Here is a 25,061-nt window from a genome sequence, read left to right on the forward strand (position 1 = left end):
ATGCATAGTCTTAAACGTGTAGTGATCTTCCATCAAAGATAGCCATATTGGCAGAGATCTTTTCTCTGCTATGGAAGCCATTGGCTTCCAGGAGGTGATTAAATAAGTTACACACCTTACGAATGATACTTCTGATTTAATTCAATGCCCTGTGAATATATTACGGTTGAATAAAGCAGCAGGAAGTGAACGTATGGACTCAGTTATACTTAGTACAGGCCTGATATTCAGATGACAGTAGTGAACGTAGCCACTCAACTACCTATCTGACATCAATGGTAATATTAATTAACTTAATTGAATTATCAAAAATATCCTATACACTGATGGACACATAATGCAACCTAGGCACGAATCCTTCACATGAATAACACATGCTTTATGGACCAATTAAAATCTGAAAAACTGATAACCAAACAACTACAATGCAAATACAGCCTATAAAGAACAATAGTCCTACTAGGGGCAAATATGGATATCTTTCAGTATAGATGTGAAAATCGTGCTACATGAGCTCTTCTCAGTATTGAAATATTTGACAAAACGGATTTTCTTAGAAAACCCAACCAAGGTCTCGCAGTAACTGGTCGAAAAACGTGCTTGTAATTTCCATGAAAAAGAATCTGGGGATTTAGGCTGAATTTTATTTGAGAGGATTACTATGATCCACTGAGTTATGGCAAACCACTGAGGAACCACGGACCCATGTGAGCTTCATCTGGCAGCGTGTCTCCTACATCGTCTCCTGAATGTTCCTGTGTCCTTGTCACCTAGCACAGTCCTACAGTCAGTACTGTAAAATGGATTTAAAACTCCTTTACTGAAAAAGCAAATTTAGATCTGAATGAAGTTACCATAACACAATACTAATAAAACTGTTCTATTGTACAGTTAATTATAACCACTGCAATCAATAACGTCAAAACAATTAAAAGCTCTGAAAAACAGAAACTCGCAAATCTTACTGGAAACACAGAAGGCACCAAAATCTGTGTCCATGATGATTACGAGGCAAATCAGCCAATCCATATGATACAGAGATACAACACGTCAAAGTATTCAGCAACACTTTGTAATAACCGTACCCTAACACAGATAGAATAAAACGGAAGCTCATTATAAAGGGCTAAAAACATTGCGACCACTAAAATCAACATTGATCAATAGATTTTCATTATTTGGGCCCCAGACAATGGAACGATACTGCATTGTCAGAGTATCCAATGGCATTAAGCTAATCAAAAAGATTATGATACTGACTATATTGACAATATTTCGTTTCCAAGCAGAGGAAACTTGTTAACATTTGTCAAGATATTTAAGATGTTAAATCGTGAGCCAATACACCGGCTTATTTAGTCGGGCGGAAAGCCAATTGCATATCAGCAGTGTTGAAACACTCCTTTACTACAGCATAGCATGTTCAAATCCTCAATTGTCGAAATGCTGAAAATAATCATCTTTTTCTTCTGCCAAGTGAGACATGACAGCACCAAAGGATGTGAACCAAACTTTCCTTACACTGATTACAGAATCTACAGACATCTGAGGGTCTTGGGATCTCCTAATGCTGGTGTATCTCAACAATATCAAATAGACCAAACGGAGCCTGACATAGTATTTTTTAAATTTCATCTAAAAAGCTCTCTACCAAGTGGGGTTATAATTTATCTTTGGTATAAGGAGTTAGTAACACTCCATAATGAGTACAAGCTTGGAAAGATTTTAAATCGGAAACAAAAGAAAGAGCTTGCATTTGTTTCTTAAGTATTCTTTTAAAAATCAGTCATTAGAAATTAAATCCCCAGGTCACTTGTATATTGAGCCTATTTAGTGTTTGGTGATGCTTGAACCTTGGATCGATAATCTGCTTTGCTTATTTGTTCATCTTTCTCAAGTTGAACCCACATCAGTGATGTTAGTGAACCTTGATTTGCAGTTTTACATCTATATCAAAAGCTGATAATGCTCAATTCTTGCAGGAGTTGCTATTTAATCAAGCAAAATTCCAGAAGTATCTGCGTCTGTGATGTAGAATCCCGTAAGGCAAAGATACGTCTGATTAAGTTGCATTGAATTACATCAAGTCAGCTCGTTTGGGGAAGTTGACGTTTTGCACAATAGTTTAAAGCAGACATACATTTCAGTTTGGTTATATTCTGCAATGGCTTAATTTGTGGACTGTACGAGATTCTGGCAGCATTATCATGGCAAGCATTAATACCTTAGATTTTAAACTTTTGTTTTGCTTGGTGATGCACAAACTTCTCAGAATCTTGTAATCAAATTCCTAGATATTTAAGTCTGGCGTTTTTGATGTGCTCTCCGTTTAAGTTCAAATGTTATTAAGGATTTCCCTTACTAAAAGACTAGGACATTTGATTTCTCAAAATTTATATGCAGGCTTGTATCGCTGCAGTAATTTACGAGGTGGTCTAAGATGTGCTTCAAGCCCATATTAGTTCTATCAAAGATGACGGTGTTCTCTACGAACATCAGAACACCTCCTAATTTCGGAGGACAGGCTCTAGCATTAGAGAGAGATGACATTCTATCTGTGATATATAAATTAAATAGAATGGGGGCAAGAACGCAGCCTTGTTTAAAGGGCTTTGTAATATGTGGTTCCCTATGGGCTGCCCAGCTGGAACAGTGCTAACAAGGCCAATATTATAGCACTTCAGGATCCTCAGAATGTGCACTGTCTGCAATGCAGGCAGTGCGAATTGTGATGGTGCTGGGCAGTGCAGGGGTCCCACTATGGCCCCGGCACTGGCATTCCACCAGCTTTTCCATGTCGGGGTCCCCGCCATGGGAAAACTGTTGGAAAGCTGAGTTGTAATCAGCCAGGTGGTGCTTGAGTACAACTCAGGCCGCTGTCACCACGCCAGGAACCATGTTCTTGGCAGGAACGGTGGTCTTTAGGCAGATCTGCCCACCAGGGTTGTATAGTGGCAGTCGGAACTTCTGGAGTTCGGCAGTCCAACATCACTGCAAGTGTGGCAGTCCTCTTAATGAGGGCCCTATTGTTACCTAACTTTACTGGGATCCAAGTATCAGTGTAATGATCTCACATCGATTTCAACAACTTTGGGTCGATGCCGTAGACAGCAAACGTATGCCAAAGCCTGCTTCTTTGATACAATAAAATGCTGTTTTCAAGTTGATGAAACAGGCACAAAGTTTCATATACTTGGTTTATGCAAAATAAGTGATCAATGTTGAGAATGACATGATGTCAGTAGTACCACTATTTCTTTTGAATCTGTTTTGGAAGCAGGGAATCAGATTTTATTTTTTCATGTCAAATGATTCTGTCAAGTTATTTAGCACCACAGACACATACAATTTGGCTTCCACCTCTAGAAGGGCTACCATTATGTACTTAGATGGAACTACACCTGGACCTTCTTATGCAGTGGACAAAGTATAAAGTCCTGCCAGGAGAATGTAATGGTGCCTTTACAAAATCATCAATTTCGTTATGCCAGTGATTGTGCTAATTGAATGATTCCAATATGTACAGACAGTTTCACCAGAACCCAACTTTGTTGTAGAAAAGTTTACAAGTGGTTCTATTAAACACTGTACCCTTTTTAAAGGTTTTCTTTGTTCAAAACACTCTATGGTTCGAAGATCTTTACAGCTTCATAACCCACAGCTTTTTAAAACTGACTCCTCCAGCAAGTCTTTTCAGTAGAAATTGGTCAAAATAACTTGTGGACCATATCATAAAACTAGCCCCCACACCTCATATTGTAATATTATCTTCGGCTCGGAGGGTCAAGTGAGGAGGAAGAACAAAATATTCCTTTGTTCCACTGGCAGACATACTGCAAGGATTAACCTTGTAGCACACTATTTCTAACTAGCCCTTGGCAGAGGGGCATGCCACCATGCCCTAATGCTACCTATAGCAATGCACAGACTGGATGGTTTTGACATCAATGAGTGGCGTAGACAATGTATTTGAATGTAAAACCGAATAAACATTAATCTTGAATGCATTTGTAACTAAGTAAAAGTAGTGATAATAGATCAATGCTTTGATTTCTATCTGTTTCAGGTGTCAAGGGACATCATACTGTACACTCTGTAAGCTCTCAGGAATATATCTTAATGACTCGGTTACTAAAATTAGATGTTAAATTCTGAAACTGAATCTTAATAGCACAGGTCTGTTAGATTAAAACAGAAAATGAGATCAGTAGTAAGTTCCGTTTTTATCTTACGGGTTGAATCAGTCGGTCTTGCACACCCCTGCTGTTGCAGTAGTGTATGGCTTCCCACTCTGTGCATATTTAAACCTTGGCAGTGGATTTTATAGAGACTGAATCAGCTTGTAGGTGCCGCCACTACTCTACCAAGGTTTAGTGTAAAAAAATGACAGCAGCTCATCACATCTTTTTCTAGTCTAGCAGACACCAGGTTATGAATAGTTTGAAGTGAACGAACAGGAAGTAACGCACCAGACTAGCCGCTGAATGTCTATCGGGCTGGGTCCTCTGGCGTACTGATTTGTCATATTTTAAAAAATATGGTCCTTGCAGAGTAATATGGGGATAGTACTGGTGCATACCGTTTATGGTGGCTGATGCAAAGTTTTTACATAAAGAAGTGTAACTAGGGCTTGGAACATTTAAAGAAATTACTTTTTGATAAAAGTACTAATGTCCTGGAAATCTCGGTTAAAAAAAAGTAATGCAGCTAAACAGTGCTTCATATTTAGTCTGCTATGACACAAACTCAATCTATGTGACCATCTGGCCAAGAGCACCAACAACAAAATAATTCAAAGGAAATTGCTGATAAAACACTTGTGGCATTGCTTTGGGAGTAAAAAGCACATACTCTATTACATAAATTGAATGCAAGTGCGCTTGTTGCTTAGCCAAAAATGAATGAAATCAAGAGTGGGCGATGTATTCAGAGAACTGAAATCATCACTGGCAAGCTGGATAAGAATTAATGCAATGTTAGGGATTTCCATGATTTCTGCGGTCTCAAGAATTAATTGTTATGTTTGCACAAGACATAGAACTTTCAAATGTGTTTGTTGGAACGAGAACACCAAAAAAAAACACTAAAAAGTGAATGTGGAAGCATCATTTAAAATCGTGCAAGAGTTGGTTATCCATTGAGAGAGCGAGGCTGGTGGTTGCAACAAAAGGACCAATCCCAAATGTGATCTAAGCATCCAGGAGAACTTCCCATAGCAAGTGCACCACGGTCCCTAACAAAGTTATGGTTGACATTTGTGAGGCCTGAGAGGAGGACAACTGCTGAGACTACACATAAACAAACAATTTTATTCCAAATATACGTTTTTCCACCAGCGAAATTTCATCCCCCATATATCAGACATTCAACTAAATTCTGTCTGGTCCAGTTACAAAGACCAATAGTCAAATTTAGACGTTTTTCTTTTACACTTTCAATGTACTTAGATTAAATAGTGTTGACTTCTATGGTATTCCTTTTGGCCTCTTATTGAGTTTAATTGAACTCGGTGAAACCATTAGATTCCTTGGTTTTATTTTATTTATCCGATTTTAGGGGATACTAGTTAACAAATTGTTAACTTTGTTTCCCCTCCGCAACCTGCAATTACATTGTTGATCCTTACCAACCTCTGTTTTCTAGTACATCCTTAAAAGTAAGCCTTTGGCTATGAACACTCTGACACAAGGATACTTAAGGTGGCTTTGATTTAACTCCCTAGAACCTGATAAATGTTTGTGGAATCACAGGTAAAAGGGAACGGCTGAAATGTAGTAGAATAATGTGACTTAAATTCACATTACCAAATGAGTATGGTACTGACTATTACACCTCAATTGTCAGGTTCCTCAGTGGATGGAGTTCTATCCACAGCTTCGACCGATGGGGAACTCTGTGAGTCCAGGTTTATGACTGTCCTTGCCTGCCAAAGGTATTGGTGACCTCTTCTCATAGCCACAATACCACCAACAATGGAACGTCTAAGCAGATAGTGCCCTCTAGAAGGGGCCCCCAAGAGGAAAAACCTCAAAAAGGGAAAAACCTCTGATGGTGATCAGAGATTCCTGGGAGGCAGAAGAGGACTGGTACTGATGGCAGAGGACCAGGACTGCAGCAAGGCTCAGAAGGCGCAGATAAGGCTAGTGGAAATGCCAGAACCAGGAGAACAGAGAGGTTCAGAAGGGAAGCAACAGGAACAAAGACACCAGCCAGCGAGAGGCGACACCAGCAGGCGTGAGAAGTGTTGCAACACAAAGAAGAAAGACATTTCGGCTCCTTATATACCCCAAAACAGGAAGTGACATAGAGGAAGAAGTGGGGCCGCCATAATGGATTGCAAAATTCTGGCAGGAATGCATGATGAAGCCTCCATGATGGACTGGTTAAGTAAAAACCTTTCACAACGAATTCTGGAAAGAAGAAACTAGAGGGCAAAAATATGGCTCCCAAGGAGAGGAATGCCACAAGCCTAGCCAACACGCACGGTGAAGATTGGTCCTCCATGGCCCCTTGCAGGACTCCACAGGCTACAAGTAAGTGTTCCCGCTGTATAACATTGGGTGCCAGGAAGGCAGTGGAGTGAGCCGCAGGTCGTGCTGCAATCCATGACATGACACCAATTGTCAAGCCTTTAATCCAGTTTCCTTTTGCAAAATGTTGACCCTATTTTTCATTAAACTAGTTTTATCTTCCTATGCCTTTTCTAAATGAAATAGTTATGCTATGCCATCATACATTTTAGATTTTGTTTTGCTTCTTAGATAACTGTTTTTAATGTTTCCCTGGTTTGTGTGATATATAACAAATTTCTATTTTTTATGGCCTTCATTTCTATTGATATAATACAATTCTACTTTTTATGACCTTAATTTCTAAAGTGCATTCTTTATTCTTATACAATTAAATTGATACTTTTTGCCAGCCCTCCCTCACTAACAAACACATAGGAACTAGCCCTGAGTTCTGCCCATGATCTGAAAGTCTGAGACAAGGGTACTTCAAGAAGATCTTTGGTAATCTCTTAGAATTCTGTAGTAGCTTTTTCTAAACACTTAGATTAAACAAGATACAAGAATAATTCATAAAGTTATTCTCTTCTCTCCACTCAGCATAACCTGATTTAAGGATCCATATTGACAAGCCAACAACACAATCTGGATACATATGTATTTTGATGCTATAAAAGCATCATAATAACTGACAGTGCAATCTCTAGTGAGCCGTTGCTATCCACCGCAGAGCTATCCATGTGGTCCTGTACATCCGGACCCTCAACTGATCATGAAGGTAGAGTCTGATGAACCATCCGGACTCAATTTTTCTGCTGGCTACTACTGCAGATGTGGAATCGAATTTCAGTGGTTAGTGAGCTAGTCATACGGGCAGACTTTATAGGCTGCTATGTTGCAGCGAGGATACTGCTGGAGCTCAAAAAGTGTATAAGCAGAGTGATAATATTGGGAGGAACAGGGTCCCTCAACTCTGGATTCTACGACATTGGTTGAAAAAGGTGTAGGTGTGAGATTGTGCAGCCATGCAACTCAAAGTTGGCTGAGCAGGTGGTCTTCTGACCACGACTGAGTCAGCACCCTCACCTGCTCCTGTTTCTGGCTGATGCACATAGGTCATATCAGTTATGCCTATGGAAGCGGCCATGTGGTGGTTATTGAAACATAATGACTGGACTGCTAACTTGCTCTGCTGCCCCAACGGCAGCGGCCATGTTTGTATTTTATTTAATCACGAGAGGCCTGAAGGCAAGCTGCATTCACCAAACTGCACAATACCGCTCCTGTACCCTTGCAAGACGTTCGGTAGTGGAGGGTGGCCTTGCATAAATAAAGAACTATTGATGCAATGCTCAACACAGCTCTTCTTTAAGCAGCTCTGCCATTATGAAACTAATGGTTACTCCACTTGTTATTGCCCTTATGCTACCTATTTATATGTGTTTGTTCGTTTTTTCCATAAACTGTTCTCTTGTAAATTATTTTTCCTACAAAATCTTCTTGTGAATTGCTCAGTTAAATACACCAGTCATTTTCGGAGTTTGGTTGAAACTTTTTGCACCGAATCCCCTTTGGATGAAACAGTGAAAACCAGTGAACGTCTGACTGAAGAAGCAAAGTTTGTCTCAGTGTTGGGAGTTGAAGCAGTCAGTCAGGATGCCAGTAAACACCCCCCCAGTTTATTTGTACAGAGTGTTGGAAAAGGTTAAGGAGAGTTTTTTTAAACTTAGACAGTGAACCAAGACAATGACCAAGAAATAACCCCAAGCATTGTAGGAGCCAGAATCCTTAGGAAGGTTTTGCTTCTATAGTATCTGAGGCAGTAGTTAAGTCAGGGAGATAGTTGATGTGTAAAGCAAATACATTATAACGGAGTCCAACCTCTGCAGCTCTAGAATGGTATGATATGTTAGGACAGATTGCTTTCATTTCGCCATAACTTAACTTGTTTTTGATAGTTTTTTTTAAATTTTCTATCCAAAATATAATATACAAGCTCAAAGCAGTTTGTTTTTTTCTGTTACCTAAATTAACTGCAATGTGCTGTAAATTGGAGATTGTTACCTGCTGGTGTACACATACATTCATAATCGGTCTTCATTATTAAAACTTTAGAAACCGTTCCGAAAGACTGGCCGATGAACTTGGCAAACTGGAAAGCAGCAGTAAATGACCATGACAACATGATGAGGAGCTGGAAGAGAACAATGGTGAGCATCCTCTTCGGAGTGGTACGGATGCTGCATTTAGAACCAATGCATACTAACTTTACTGAGTGACCTTACAAAAATGTGATATATCTTGGTGTGACAAACACAACTGAAAATCACAATTGCAGTTTGAGAAGACAGAGTTCCCTTTAACTATGAGTTTTATATTCAAAACAGTTTGTACCACCTTACATCTATTGCCTTTCTGTAGTCTTAATGATTTCCTCCATATTCCTTAAGGTCCACCCTTTCTATCCATGCAGACCTCCTCCTCCTATAAAAATGTATCCTCCAGGCCTGAGGTGCAGTAGTTCTTCACATTTATGTCAGTTGTGGTCGCCCCCTTCTCGAGGTCTGAAGTCTCATGCAAGACGTCAACACCTGCAAACCTCTCAGACAAGGATCCCTCCGTGTTCACTCTGGTCCACTTGAATTGCCACCTGCTCAGCTATCACCCTCCAGCTGCTATCCTTGATGGCAACCCAAGCTCTAACTGGCAGCCAGACATTCACTGGCTTAGCTATACTGTCTTAAGAGTGCAGCGTCCAAACTGTGAGTGCCTCACTGTACACAAAGTCAGCCGGATCTGCAGTGCATCAGGGCTGCCAAAGTCCAACTCTCATGGGCCTACAAGTTCTATTCCTCGTCCACAACAGTGGGGTGTGTCCTCAGTCCCCTACACAAACAACTGCTCAGACATAGTTAGTTTCTTTTACCCAAATGAAACAGAATACACCAGTAACATCCATTCCTCTCCGAAGTTTTTTAAATTACATGTCATTATAATGACTACTATTGCATTCTGAAGATCTGTCAGCACTGGCATAGTGCCCTGACACATGGCACTCAATTCAATAAACCATATTTATCCTCTTCTATCTATCTCAGAATGACCTGTGAACTTCCTTGCTGTATGGCACAGTCTTTTCAATTAATATTTATGTTTATTAAGAAGGAGTGCACAGAAAAAAACGATATCTACAAGCAGAAAATAAACATCTTCATGAGCAATTTTCAAAACATTCTTGATTTTTATTTATAAATAACGAAGAATAGTATTCATGGCTGTATACATCCAAAGTCTATTGATCATGAACTCATCTTGTGCATCAGGGAATTATTGCCCAGTCCCAATGCACTTCATGTGCTATTTCAGGGGAACTACCAAATCTGTCAACTATTATGAGACTATTTTCAACTGATGGAACAAAACAATGTTATAATACATAATACAATGTGAAGTGACCTTAAAACCCGTGCAGTAGTCGTGCACTTATAAGTGGGGAATTTAAGGTTTTTAAGAATAAACTCCTAAAAAAGAGTTAAAAATCACCATGGTCACAAGCCCATGCTCCATCCTACTGTCAGTCGAATTTGAAAATATGTTTACATTTGCTCAAGGGCAACCTACTATTTATTAATATGAATAATGCTATAGTGCCCAGACAAGACGTTTTAATGCCACCTCTTGAGTACACTGTTCTTATGCTCCCCAGAAACAAGCATACATGGTGTGCTGGACATACAACAATTATGTGCAACACTAATATCAAGTAAGCTCCCTTGGTGCTTAAATAGAGGTTGTGTCTACTATCCTCTTAACTTACCGCAGTAACTCCACTGGAGACCAAGTATCAAAACAGTAAACATAAATACTCTGGACATATAAAAAATATCTATTACAACATGTTTATTTAACCACTAGCTTGCTCAAGGAATGTACTACTACTCATCTTTGACCTTAAGTATGTTCCAACTAAAGGAAAGGGGCTTCCATTGCATCCCGGGTTGGCTGGGTCTAAATGGAATTGGCAGGGTGTGCAAAATGGCAGAAGACTGTAATGCAGCCCGAGTAATTACCGGTGGCTAAGATTAAGCCACGCATTTCATCTATCACTTTCTTGTATACTTCAGTGAAACATAGAGGATGCTGAGCACAGAGAGAGGTGGCATGCAGAGGATGGAAAGTTAGGAAAGGTTCATTTGAAAGAAAAGGAGCGGCAATAATACGTTTTTTAGTCAATATCAATTTTCATGGGCATACGGGGAGTCTTTTTTCAGACTGCATGCAAAACTGTAGAAAGAAACAATTATTGGCATGAGCTAGTGCTATGTTAGATGCCTTTGATAAGCAATGGAATCAGGTGAACAGTTTATCTCCTGAAAGGCCACTGATAGACCACCACTTTCAGTTGATCAGCTGAAAGGCTAGAAGGCGCGTATATAGGGAAATATCGAGAAGTTTAGACTGTGCTGAATGGCAGCAGTAGCAACGTGAGAAGTATCTGGGCAAATAAGGCAAACATTGAAAAAGAGATTCTGTAGATGCTTGAGCAGATGTCTTATGATGTTTGCCCTTAAAGTTTGGCTCATTGAATTAAGAATGCAAAGTGGGATCTATGTGGATGCCCTTGGTTGTGGCATTGCACAAGATGGGGTTGAGGACAGCTTCCCCAGACTGTGGAAGTGTATTGCCTCCATTCCTGCAACTGCAGAAGGCAAACCCAGTCGAAGGGAGAATGATGCAGACGGGCTACTTTTCAGTTCTATGAACTTTGATAGCAAGCGGCTGCTGATAAGCTCTTCCTTAGCACTGCCATTTAGTACATGGTAGGGGTAAGGGGCATGACTATAGTTTCTGTTGATAAAAGTGAGGGAGTTTGTAAGCCACGCCTACCCTTTTTCTACCCCTGATTGCTGCTTCAGAAAGGTTAATGACTTCCATGTGCTGAAAACTTCATTATGGCCATATTTTGGGTACTCTGGTTGGAGCCAACCGCCGTGGCATCTGCTGTGAGAAGCATCACTCTACGCAAAGGCAGGTAACCTGTGAAGGACACTTGAAAAGAACCAACAATTTCTGCAGCATGGAGCCACACGTTTTGCAACCTATAACCAGGAAATGCTTATATTGCCTAGTTCAACATTAACCCAGAAATCACTGCAGATATCCCTGGAATATTTAGATACAGATTAGCTGATTAACTTCCCAATCCTTAGTGTGCAATTTCGTTTACAGTAGTATCTTGATATTCTTGACATTGCATTTGAAAAGACGGACAAATCAGTTCGTTATAAACAAAGTCAGTATATGGAAGTGTATAATGGAAAGTCTTTAGTGATTAAAGTCACTCCGGTGCATTGCTTGTAAATGTTATAAAGTACCTGGTTGGCCTCTTCTGATAAGATACGTGCATAGCTTTAAGGATGCCAGTCTCATTTCCCAACTATGAAAAAGCTGTCTAGAAAATCTTACCCAACAATAATTAAAAGGTTATTATGACTGGACCATAAGCAATGCCGAGGATTAATTTGCAGTACAATAATAAAACTAAACTGGAGTTCAAACGTAGAGTGTGTCTTTGTCTGAAACTGGCCAAATCGCTCCCAAGAGGAGCAGAAGAGGCTGTCAAAAAGCAGTTTGCAATGCACAAAAAGCCTGTCTTGCAAAGCGCACCTACAGCCCCCTGATTCAAGCAAATGACATGTGTATTACTTTCCTGGAAATGACCCTTTTAGCTGCAATAATAATCAATACTTGTTGTAACAAAGAAGACTATATGAATTTAAATGAAGATTTGTGATGTACTCCCACCCATTGATGTCTCCACCATGCTACGCTTCAGTTATCCCTCACCAACCACAAACATGAAACGGAAGAATAAATAATCAGGCTCAGGTCAAACATTAAAGCATCTAGTGGGACAATGTCTAGCTTCATGCATTAAACAATTCTTGCCATCCCTGGCAACTGACATGATGCACATGATCAATTTAGATGGGCATATCCCTTGGCCAATGACATCATACCCCACTAATGTACCATAGCTGTGTACAAAAGGGACTTTATTAACCTTTAATGGAAATCAGGATTTCTCAATCGATATAATAAAGTCTGACTGTCAGAAGAATGGCCGTGGTGCATGGAAACCATATGACTTCTAATCCCCAGTGCACCATCTTCTTCCATGGCTGCTGAGCCCAACCTTTCTTGGCAACAAGGTGTAAAGCTTAGTGATTCCCTTAAGTCTGGTAACGTCTCATTTGTGATGACAGATTTTCGAAGCACTAAGGGGCAGATTTAAGAAGTGTTGCTGCTCCCACTGCAGCGCCACTTTTCTTGCACCCCTTAGCGCCCCCTACCGTCACCACGTGTGGGCCGTATTGGAAATAGGGCACACCATGGCGCAGGGTAGGGGGCAATAGCATCAATATTTTTGACACTATTGATGTACTGTTGAGGGTTAGCACCAAAATGTAGGCGCTAGCCCTGAACAGTACATAGGGGCCTATTGTAACCAATGGTATGCCCCCTTTTAACGCCTGCGCTGAGCAGGGGTTAAAAATGCCGCAAAAAAAGGCGCAAAGAAATCTTTTAGATTTGTTTATACCAATTTTTTCGTCCCTCTTAACTGGGAACACCACCACTTGCATACATTATGCCTGGCACAGGCATAATGTGGCGCAAGGGGTTACAAAGTGGCGCAATGCATGCATAGCGCCACTTTGTAAATCTGGTGCCGTGATTTTGACCTCGCTGGACCACATTAACGTCAAATAAATTACTCTTATGTGGCGCAAGGAGGCCCTAGGCCCTCTTAAATCTAGGCCTAAGTGAATTGAACCATTTCTCAGAAAAATGTAAGTCTATCGATTCACATATATAGAGAAAACACATCGATTTTCATTTGGATCATTCACACACTGAGTTACCACAGGTATATCTATTCACTGCTGCAATGCAGGGAACAGTGGAGGTTATCACCCCACAGAGATTCCATCTTTCACACTGACAGATGACATCACCCCTCCTTACATTAGTCAAGTATACAGTCTGTATGGGTACCTTGAGACAAAATGGTGGCACTCAGGTGCCATATGCAGGGACCACAGGCCTTACTGCGATATCACACTCACTTGGAGGGCATAACTTTAAGCAGACTTTCATAGCATTGAAGCCCAAAAAGTGCCACAGCATTTTAGATCATTCCTCAACACTTTCCAATATCCAAGCAGACGTCAAACTGGCTGTATGCTTCAGTACAACATGTTTTACCTTAGGGCCTGATTATAACTGCTCAAAGTAGGCAAAAGGTCTAGTTGAAAGACATCTTTCAACAGCTGTCTTAACAGCCCACCAGACAAGAGTCACCCACCTAAGAAAGGAACTGAAGTCCGTTAGTCACCCTCAGGACCACCGTACCTGTTAAATCGATGTCCTATGCTTCCCACAATGTTTTTTTTTTTTTTACATCGTCGCCTCTTGACAACTCTCTCACTACTTTCCCTACCTGAAAGCGTATTTCATTAGAATTGTGTCTGTTGTCCAACAAGAGTTATGCTAGGACTAACCTCTGATCTTTGGTATATATGTATGATTTCTGTTTCCTGGCTCTAAACCGTTGCCATTTCAGCTGCTTTTTCAAAATATAGGCGGGCACATAGGAGTCTGCCTGTTACTGCATTCACGTGAGATATGAGTATGTTTGCGCCTTACGCAACCTCAACTAGGTTTGTGTGTGTTTGAGAAGTGGTTGTTTGGAACTGTCCCCTGGATAAAATATGAAAAAGTAATGAATGTTGTGATTTTGCTTCTCTAACATTTTTTTTTTTTCAATAAGTAAAGTTGTCCTTAAACCAAATGGGTATCAATGCTGCAAATGTTTGGTCTGCCCCTGAGTAGACTCCAAAGCCCTCATTTTAAGTCTGATACAAGCAGCCCCCTTGCAGCCTGCCTACTCAAGACTAGGGAAATTGCAATATTTCTCCCTTGGCCTGTGTGGGCCGCAGCTCCAGCAATCCTCATAAGGCCATTGATTTGGAGCGAAGTTACATACTCTACTGTTGGACCCAAGTTGGTTCTCGAGATGCCAATTGGTAGGCAAGTATTTGGCAGCTTTATAATAGTGTGAAACACCTGTTAGCTCCACCTGTTAAACACATGTCAAGAAACTACACAATGTTGGCCGGAATGCTTGACAATCTCAGCTACTGGTGTCCTCCATCATGTTTTTGCCCCAGAATACCACCCTAGACAGAGTGGGTATGCCCAGATGTGGGTGCTTTGCTTACTGCACCATAGTACTCAAGTTACACCTCCTGGTGAGACCCAAATAGACTGAAACCAGTCTAGAGTTGCTTGTGTTCCCTCCTGGAGTGGGCTGCATCTGCCACTTCAGGATGGACTGTTCCCCTGAGGAGCAGGATTAGAACTGATTTGCAGAAGGTGTGCCTCTGCCTAGTGTGGCATAGAGAGTGAAAAACGGTGGAGTGGAATGCAGCATCAAGCAATCGCAGTGGCTAAGATTAATATAAGGATTCCTTCCATTACATTGTGGTTTGTTGCAGTTGATCACAAGTAATGGAGGCAGACACTGGCAGGGGCAGCAACTGTTGCCTCCTCTCGCCGAATTAAAATGGAGCGCCTGCGTACCTTGACTTGACATTAGCTTCTGTCTTTCGATTGTGCTCCTAGGATTAGGGCCTAAACTGTAGGCTTTCACTTGACGGCACCGTAATCTCGTGGCATTTAAATTATTAAGCATTTTCAGGTCGAATGTTTATTGTAAAAGCGAAAACTAAGATTCATACTTTTCGTTTAGGAGAGCTGCAAAAACAGGAACCTCCTGTCAGAGGAACCGGATGAAGGGCAGAGGTGAACGCCGTAGAGGTTGTATCTGCTGGTGTCATGTCACATGGAACCCGCGTCTCTCCCTGCCGGAGGGAACAGGGCGGCCCGGTACAGCGGAGGTACACGGAGTTGGGGATCCGTTCAGGAGAACCTGATACCTTGGAGGAAGTTCTAGGGCGCTCAGGTCTTAGAAAACTCTTTTCTGTACGTACTTGAACGAAACACAAGAGCCGCTACGCCCTACCCACGGGGATGCCTGTCTCTGCTTCTTGACATTTACTGGGCGCCCTGGTTCGTCTTGAAGGCGGTGGGCGCCGGCAGCACGACGTATTGTGACGCATCGTGCTTGGGGCTCTCCTTTAACCAGCAAAGCTTTACATTAATCCCCGTGACATTAAATCAAAGGTTTCTGAACTCTGTCAGTGCTTACATTATTCTTGCTGTGTACAGCTCACCTAACCTTTCTAAATTCAGCAGCTATGAGAGTGTGGTAGCAACAGCGTGTAAGATATTTAGGCCCATATTTAAAGAAAAAGTGGCGCATCAGAGCTGATGCAACACTTGTCTTAGGCGCCCTGCTGACAAATTTTTGACGCTATTGTGGTGTTTTGCTACACTAGTGTCAAAAATGTTGCAAAGTGCAAGGAGGTCCATAGGTTTCTATGGGATCGTAATTTTAACGCCTGCTCTAAGCAGGCGTTAAAATGACGCCAATAATGGCTCAGTGAAATCTGTTAAATTTTCACTGCACCTTTTTTTTGCAGACATCCTAGCTCCCGAAGGCTCCCCTTGTAATAATTATGCCTGGCGCAGACATAATGTGGCGCAAGTGTTTACAAAGTGCTGCAAAGCACGCATTGCAGCACTTTGTAAATATGGCGTGGGGAAAAGCATTTTAGTGCTGCCTTAGCATCCCATAAAATGACACTATGGCGGCACTAGGGGCTCTTAAATATGCCCCTTACTATCTCAGCAGTAATAAGCTGGTGCAGCACAAGATAGGTATGTTATGTACTTCCTGTTGATGAAAGGCAAGCACAATATTTCTTTTCATTAATGAGTGTCGCACAAACTTGAAGAGCTTTTAAGGGAACTTCAAGTTTGGAAGGATCCGGATTGCCGATGGCTGGTCTTTTTGGGATGTGATATGTGTCAGTAGTCACGCCCACTATTTGTTAAGTTTTTGCAGAGATGCAGCACAGAACGTTCCCTAGAAGAGTTACGTATTTGTTTCAGCCTTCGTGTAAAATAATGCCTTTATATTTAGGATTCCGAGTTAACATTGTTTGGTTTCTGGCTCCTCATGTTTATCGCGCTGTCTCTGTGGTGCTTGGCATATGTACTATAAACCACACTCTCGACATTTTTTGCTGTTGGAAGACAGCCATTTGATTTTTTTTAACACCTACCTTGGATGTACTTAACATGATACGATATGAATTATCATAGGTGTTGCATACTGTAACTGGCAAATTTCTGGAGGTTTTTAGTTTTGTGTTCATTGAACCATAAGTAATAATTAACTGTGTTCTTCGTTGAATATAGATAGAAAAAGGACGAGAGGACATTCTAAAGAGTGGTAGAATAGAAAATACACATTTACACTCACCACCAATAGTCCACACTTCACAAACAATATATCTGGCCAAATTGAGAGCTGCCTTACTCACACCGCTGAGAAATCTCTACAGTCACTGTATTACACTGAAGTTTAAAAAGCAATCCATTCAATTCTGTTCTTTAAAATGTCGCATTGAGTGTGAAAATCACTTTACATTGTAGTCTCAGACTATGATGTCACATTGACTGTAAAAATCACTTTATTTAAATTCTCAGACTAACACGTATAAAATATGTATTTTAAACAAAAAGTATAATACATTCAGGGGCAGATGAGGTATTATTTCACCCAATGCAATGCAGCAACCAAAGTTAATTAAAGGGAGAAAGGATAGCGCCATATCTACTAAGAAATAGATACGTCACTGCTGATATCCCCCCTCCCAAGCCCCTGTGCTGGCTCACTCTCTTGCAGCCTACCAACTTGCACACAACATTGCACCATAATGCAGAGGTGTGGTGTATGTGATGTATATTATAGGTTTTGAATTGAAACAACAATTTAATGCCCCTGGGTGAATCACCTGTACCCCTCTTGGTGTCTTTTGGATGCCTCTTTGTGTTCTCTCTAGCAGAGATTGGCAAAACGAGACCTTGACATTCTATCTCTCATTAACACCAGTAAAATGCAGACAGGAAAGGCAAGGAGCATGCATTGGTAGCACGGGCTAGGCAGTGAAGAGCATTGCCCTAAGAATCATGTGAGGGTACTGACTCTCATAGCACCACAGTCTAGAGAGGATCCCTTTTCCCCAGGCACCCTTAATGCATCAGGCAGCAGCATAAGGGGAAGCCAAGGCCTGGTCTACTGAAGAAGAGATTGATCGATTGAAAAGGCACTTACACGGTGTTCTTCATGTAGTACTGTCTCGAGGCACTGTAATGTAGATCTACCCTCTGAAGAAGCAGTACAAGGCCCTCATTACGAACTTGTCATAATAGGGCGGGGTATTTATCACACATGGTAAATAACATTACCCCAGGGTGAGATATTTACCATGTGTGGTAAATACCTCCTATTCCGAATGTGGAGCAGGAAAATGAGGCATAACTTGCAGAATTGGGTTTTCACACTGAAGTCTGCATGTTTTGCCTTTTTGTTTTTGGGCCTTTCTCCCCGATAACTTTCTGCAAGTTTGACCTGCAGGTGAAACTGCAAGGGTGTGATAATTATCCCACAACTTGTGATTCCAATTCCTATGCAAACAAGTTTACTCCGTGATCAGAATTCAGCCCTGATCTCTTAACGAGTGCCTAAGAACACACATGATTTTCAGCAGTGGGCTCTGTAATTGGTTTGCCTTCATTTCTGTTACCTGTACTACAGAGGCAAGGAAACCATAAAAATTAATCGAACAAAACACTTCTGGGCACTATCTTAAGAGCGAAGTGGCAAGTAAGTACATCACCTTAAAAAAAAAGAAAAAAAAAAAAGCCACATGTCACACAACCATCACACTCCAAAGGACAAATGCTCAATCTTGTCTTCTCAACATCACCACCAATCCAATAAAAACCACTCATGCCCTTGGCCTGGAGTGACCAGTCTGCCATCCCTATCTCCCTCTTCAGCATATTACCAACAAAACAAAGCCAATACAAAAGAGAGGACCAAACTTTCAGATCCTTCACTCTTCTCAGTTGACAACCTAATACTTGAACTCATCTATTATCCTGTCAACCCCACGTCCAACACCAACATCCTTCTAAACAACATTAACCATTTGTTGGAAAACTATGTGAATGTCCATGCCTCAAGTACAACACACAAGAGCAAGCCAAATCCTTCAGCACCCCTGGTATTCTAAGGACCTAGTTGACATTAAACAATCCATTTTTAGACAGGAAAGAAATGGGAAAAATTGAACTTTCAAGGGCCTCATGATACTGAACACCCTCCGTGGAACATGCATACAGCTCATAACATCGCCAAAGCAAAGTACTATGCATCACCATCGATGACGCCACCAACAGAAACAGACCTCTGTTGACAATGAAGCGCTGAATCAACCCCTGCCAGATCCACCTATTCCTCACTCCACAGAAAAGTGTGCAATACCATCAACAACTTATTCAATGAAAAAATACAGCACATTGACAATACCAAGCCTGCTCCATTGTAGCCTTTAAAACCCTATCTCTCAAGTCAAGTCCCTTAAAGCCCCTTCTTATGAAGCTGATGTCTTACCACCGTCCTTTATCAAAGATCTCGCTGAGAATGCTCTCTTACCCCTACTTACCATTTACAATGCTTTCTTCTCCAAAGGTATTTTTCCAAGAGCTCTCGAGTAGCCAGATCCTCTCATTCTTAAAGAAACCTACACTAGGCCTCAATGACCTTGCCAACTACTGGCCCATCACTCACCTACCATTCATCGACAAGATCATTGATAAAGTAGTCTATGTTCATCTGCAAGATCACATTAATGCTAGCCATCTCCTGCACGCCTAACAGTCTGGCTTCAGATCATCCTGCAGCAAGGAGACTACCACCCTACACATTGTAGTTGATGCTTCTTTGGCCATAGATAAGATGACCCCTGCCTCCTGATATTGCTGAACCTCTCAGCTGCCTTTGACTAAGTCAAACATCCCACCCTCATATATCCCCTCAAGTCATGATTGGGATTCACCAACAATGTCCTTCAATGGTTCTCCTCCTACATGTCAACAGACACTAATTTGTTAATACTGGCACCTTCCGATCACAAAAGTTCCCCTTTGCATGTGGCTTCCACTGGCGTGCAATACGTCAACCATTACCTCTCACACCAAGGTGGTTGCTTGTGGTGTGGGACCAGTTTTCGCACTTTACTAATGTCAAACACTAGCTGGGCAGCTGCTGTTAGGCTAGTGCAAATTAGCCCCCAAGAGCTTCAGGTTGAGAAAAGGTATTGTTCTTAAAGTTACTTTTCCTATATTTTTATGAAAATCTAACTTTGCTATTAAATTGGAGTTCTAAAAAATATTTAAAATCGTGGTTTAGGATGTTTTTTAGCTGGTCCCAAATTAGGGATAGCAGAATTAATATTTTAATCTTTACTTTCATTTTCTGATAAGACAAACAGAGCCTTCTACAGTGAATATAGCTTTGAGGGGCTTGTCAGTGCAAGAATATGAGCATGAGAATATTTTATCACTTTTATTTATTGCAATGGTACTCTTAACTATGGTCGATTAATCATACTGAGGAATGAGCTATTTTTTAATTCATAGTATTTTCACCATCTCCAAAAGAAAATTACCAGGATTCAGCTGGTATCTTTTTGACTAGCAGCACATATTGTATCCAATATTTAAGTTGAAAAAATAACACCTTCCTCGGTAGTAGTAGCAAAATGCTTTATTTTGGTCACAGATCATAAACACACACAAGTAAATACACAAGCATCATCCATCCAAAGTACATAAATACAAGAATATAAAAACAAAACCAAATCATCACAAAAAGTGATTACAAATCACCACTTTGGCTACATTACATCACTAGATAAAACTGGTCACATTAAAAATAAAATATGCACAATTTCCTGAAACAGGTAAACTTGCCCACAATATATTACCATAAAGATACAGGGCCTGATTCTAACTTTGGAGGACGGTGTTAAACCGTCCCAAAAGTGGAGGATATACCACCTACCGTATTACGAGTTCCATAGGATATAATGGACTCGTAATACGGTAGGTGGTATATCCGCCACTTTTGGGACGGTTTAACACCGTCCTCCAAAGTTAGAATCAGGCCCACAGTCTTCTATTATTATAGCGGAAGACCCAATCATTTCCTAATACCCATTTCAAATAAATATCTGCTCAAACAAAATACCATCAAATGGCTAGTATCAGACCTCAAAATACGAAGTGCTGGTAAATAGTGTTTAGCGCCCAAATTCTGGCAGAAGTGCTTTAACCATTTTCTCCTAGGGAGGGAATACAAAGGCAACTAAATTAAACATGTTCAATATTTTCCACATACTCAGAGCATACAGAACACATTTTTCCCATTGGTAACAATATTTTCCTTGCTTCATTTATGAGTATAGCTATACGTGCTAAAGTGCCTAATCTAAATTTAATAAAAAGTTTTAGCACACTGTGGCGTGATCTCCTCAAGAAAAGGTTCAAACTGTGAGGAGGGTTTTATGGACAGAAATCTACCAGGAAGGCTACTGCTATTACTACAGCACTAATAACTAAAATTTATATAGCACCAGAATTTTTTTTCAAAACAGCTTTCACAGAGGGGTTAATATAAGAGGGGTTAGTCCACAAGTCCCCCATGCCCAGTTTATTAAACCAGTGCTTAATATGGGATAGCCAAGAAGTGACCACGTTCTTGTCCAACATAATCAATTCACGAAGACCATCTGATAGGAGTTCAGTTCTGGGGTTCACCAGAATCTGCTTAAGTAAAGTAAAGGTTTCAAAATGATTACATCACCAATCCGATTTAAAGCTAAGTCAAGAAAAACTTGGACCATTGGTGTAGCTTGTGGCAAATGAAAATGAGATCTTACAAAGTGGTTTTCGCTGACAGATAAAATATCAGAGGGAGCCGTTCCCAAACCTCAGCCCCGTAAAGAACAGCTGACTACTGCAACTTTGTAGACTACAACTGCAGGAGAGACTGCCCTCTGACTAGAGGCCCTATGTATTTTCCCAGTGGCAGCTGCTTTATGGGCAATTATTGCCTTACATTTCTCAATGTAGGCAGACCATGATAAAGAGTTACTAATTTTAATTCCCAAATAGTAAAAAGATTTGACTTCCTCGAGTATTGTACCACCTACCCCCACCCCTCCCAGTGACAGGTTCTTCCTGAAAGATCAATGGGGCCTGATAGTCATGAACCTGGTCCTCGTGACATGAATCTCAAGCTCTCTTTGATCACAAAAATCCTGTAATTTATTTAGGAGATTTTGAATTCCTACTGGGGTCCTTCATATTAGCAGTGTATCGTCTGGAAGCATCAGACCAGGTATAGATACACCATCAAGTTTGGGGGCATCACGAGTACAATCATGAAGGTACCCAACGCATTGTTGAAAAAAAGGGTGGGGGCAAGGACACATCCCTGTAGCACCTCACACATAACTTTTCTAATCGCTGTGAGCTCCCCATCCATGCCCCCTCGTCCTTGGGGGAAAAGGTTCCTCATGCAGTCTTATTAGGATCCCTACAAGATGTAAAGGAGACTCCATTGACCTGTGACATTCTCAAGGATGAGTTTGGGGGACCAGTCAAATGCAGGTCGATGAAGGCAACATACAGATGATCCTTCAGGACCCCAATATACTTAGATATAATCAGTAACAATCTCAGCACTTGGGCCACAGTCCCCACCCTTGATCTAAACCCAGCTTGGAATGGTGAAAGGACCTCTTTATCAATAATCCATCCATGCAGTTTGTCTAAAACCTGGCGACAAAACACCTTTGGTAAAATATCAATAAGGCTAATAGGCCTATATTTTCTTGGCTCTGATCTTTCACCCTTTGTGTAAATTGGGATAATCACCGCACCGCTCCAAGAACCTGGTAAAGGGACTCCAGTCATGATTGCATTAGACAGAATGTTAATATAGTGCCCATGTCTCAACTTCAGAATGGTATAGCTCACCTGGGATGCAGTCTAGTCCCAGGGCTTTTCCAGGCTCCAGGGACAGAATAGCCTCCTTAGTATCTTCAAAGGAGAAGGTGCCAAACTCTAGAGTCATTAGCTCATGCTGTCCCGTATACCCAGGATCACAACTGTCTACTCGTTTTTCAGAGAGGGGTATTGAATACAAATTTGCAAAATGTTGCACCCATGTCTGTTGCTGTATATGGTGGACAGTTGGTGTACGAGCTTTTGAACCACCATGGGCTATGATATGCCAAAAAGTAGAAACATCATGCTTCCTAATGGCCTCCAGTACATCCTGCCAATTCTGTTCATCCCTCCTACGTTTGCTAATCTCTAGCATATTTTTGTAGTGGTTTCAGTCACCCCTAATACATTGTCGATTTGCAGGTCTATATGCTAGTTAAAATCAATTTTATTCCTTACACACACACACTGCGAAATGTATAGGCCCTACCATAATCAGAGGCTGATTTACCATTACATGCCCGCACCCTATGGGAAATCCTGAATAAAACTAATTGAGTAGGAACAGCAGGACAGGATTTCAAGAAAGTAGCATTAAGCCTTGGTATAGCCAAAGCTGTGTCTTCTGGTTCAACCACTAATGATATGTAGTCCAAGGGTTTAAAAGTGGTATTAAAGTCGCCCCCCAAGATGATAATTGGTCTATACGTTAATGATTCTAAGTGGCTAGCAAGGATTCTACGCCCAGATTTACAAGTGGTCTGCACCACCGATGCATTGCCGGCTCAGGCTGCTGACCCATATCTGCAAGGCCAAGCAAAGCCACACTGTGTGGCTTTACATGGCCTTGTAGATTTGGGGTAAGGAAATGCAGCGCAAGTCGCTGCGATGCCTTACTTTGCGTTGGGGAGATGTTTCCATGGGTGTTGCATGGGTGTCCCTCGTGCAACACCCATGGATTTTGATCCATTCCCAGATTCGAAAGGTTTTGTAAACCTGGGAATGCATCAAAACCCTATGCCACCCCAGGGTGAAGAAGTGAAGTGATGAGAAGTGATGCAAGAGGGAGAAATATCTTTATTTCTCCCTATTTTTTACCTCCATGGTGCAAGGGTGCATGTGTTGGCGCACAGCAGCAATTTGTGCACCAGAGCAGGGGAAAAGGACAGGAATGTCCCGTATCTTATAGATACAGCGCATTCCTGCCCTTTTGTTTTGATTTTCTGCTGCGCAGCAAGAAGGCTTGCGGTGCTGCCCTGCGTCAAAACATTGTAAATCTGGCCCTAAGTGTTGAAAGGGTGCAGTTATGGGCCACACCGCGAACATAAATATTGTAAAGCTTAATGGTAGGGCCATTGCTAGTTTGTAAAGTTAATCCTAAAATATCTGGTGACTGAATCATCAACTGTTCGATTACCCAATTTAGAGATGATTTAACCCATATCAGGAGACCCCCAGTGGGACAACACAAAGAAGAGGGCAACACGTCTACAGGGTAAGCAGCAACCCTGATCTGTAGGGGGGAACTAAAACCCAAGTCTCCTGGAACAAACAGAGATGGATAGAACCAATGTAGGCACCCCGAAGTGGATCAGTCAGCTTACTACATATTCCTGCAACATTCCATGAAAGAACTTGCAACTGCCTAGCATTATTGGAATGTTCCAATGATTGTCCAGGGGCAGGAGCTTCACCCCCCAGATGAGTATTTACCCAAGTGGGTGTCTAGAGTGTCAATGCCCCAGCACTTATTGCGGAAGGTCCAGAGGTAGGGGCATTATTGGGCATTCCATATGGCAGACAGTCGACATCAGACAATGCCCACTCTTTACCTAAGTTGACCGTGTTCATACCTACGGAGCAACTTTGTACAGTACCACTGGAGAAATCAAGGCAAATTCTTGTTCTTGTGTTACGGATGTCACAGGCTTCAATTGCCAAAAAGTATAATTGATTGGCCACGACTGTGGGAGATAAAAGCACCATCTTATCAGGTGTGATTAAGTATTCTAGTTTGGAATCTCAAAAGAAGACATATGACTACTTTTTACCTGAGAAAGCAGCAAATCTGTGGAAAACATGTTAGCTGTATTCACAAGTTATATCTTCTGTGAAAGGAAGAGGGGTTTTTATGAAATGAATATTGGCTCTAACATAAAATATCATGTGAAATCATAAGGAATAACACATTTGCAATCAGAAAAAGAGAGCCTTTAAGTGGATTAGCTTGGACTTACCTCCTGAAGACCTCTTAATTGAATTATGCAATATACGAGGTACTTGATATACTAGGTTTGCATAGCAGACTGGTAGCTTTTATCATATCAGGAAGGCACAGCAGCTTTAATGGAAAGATTTCTGTTTTACCCTGCTTAGGGAGCCGCTGAGGCTTCTAAATGTTTTTGAATTAGATCTAGTAAGGTCAGGGTCAGGACTGAGTTTTAAGGGCTTGAAGTATAAACCCAGTACATAATCTGTGTATACTGTAGTGTTAAATGTTCA

General features: G+C 41.2%; 1 protein-coding gene across 2 annotated transcripts in view; it reads left to right on the forward strand.

Annotated features, from left to right (window-relative positions):
* Positions 1 to 15,764, forward strand: part of SEMA4D (semaphorin 4D) — a 498,348-nt gene extending 482,584 nt beyond the window's left edge. For both annotated transcript variants that reach the window (XM_069227530.1, XM_069227533.1), the window contains 2 exons: positions 8,625 to 8,719; positions 15,322 to 15,764. In XM_069227530.1, coding sequence (XP_069083631.1) covers positions 8,625 to 8,719; positions 15,322 to 15,378 — 152 coding nt within the window. In that variant the 3' untranslated portion in view covers positions 15,379 to 15,764. The remainder of the gene's footprint in view (positions 1 to 8,624; positions 8,720 to 15,321) is intronic.
* The last annotated feature ends 9,297 nt before the right edge of the window (positions 15,765 to 25,061 follow it).

This window comes from Pleurodeles waltl, chromosome 1_1, assembly GCF_031143425.1.
Source record: "Pleurodeles waltl isolate 20211129_DDA chromosome 1_1, aPleWal1.hap1.20221129, whole genome shotgun sequence".
Taxonomy (NCBI): Eukaryota; Metazoa; Chordata; class Amphibia; order Caudata; family Salamandridae; genus Pleurodeles; species Pleurodeles waltl.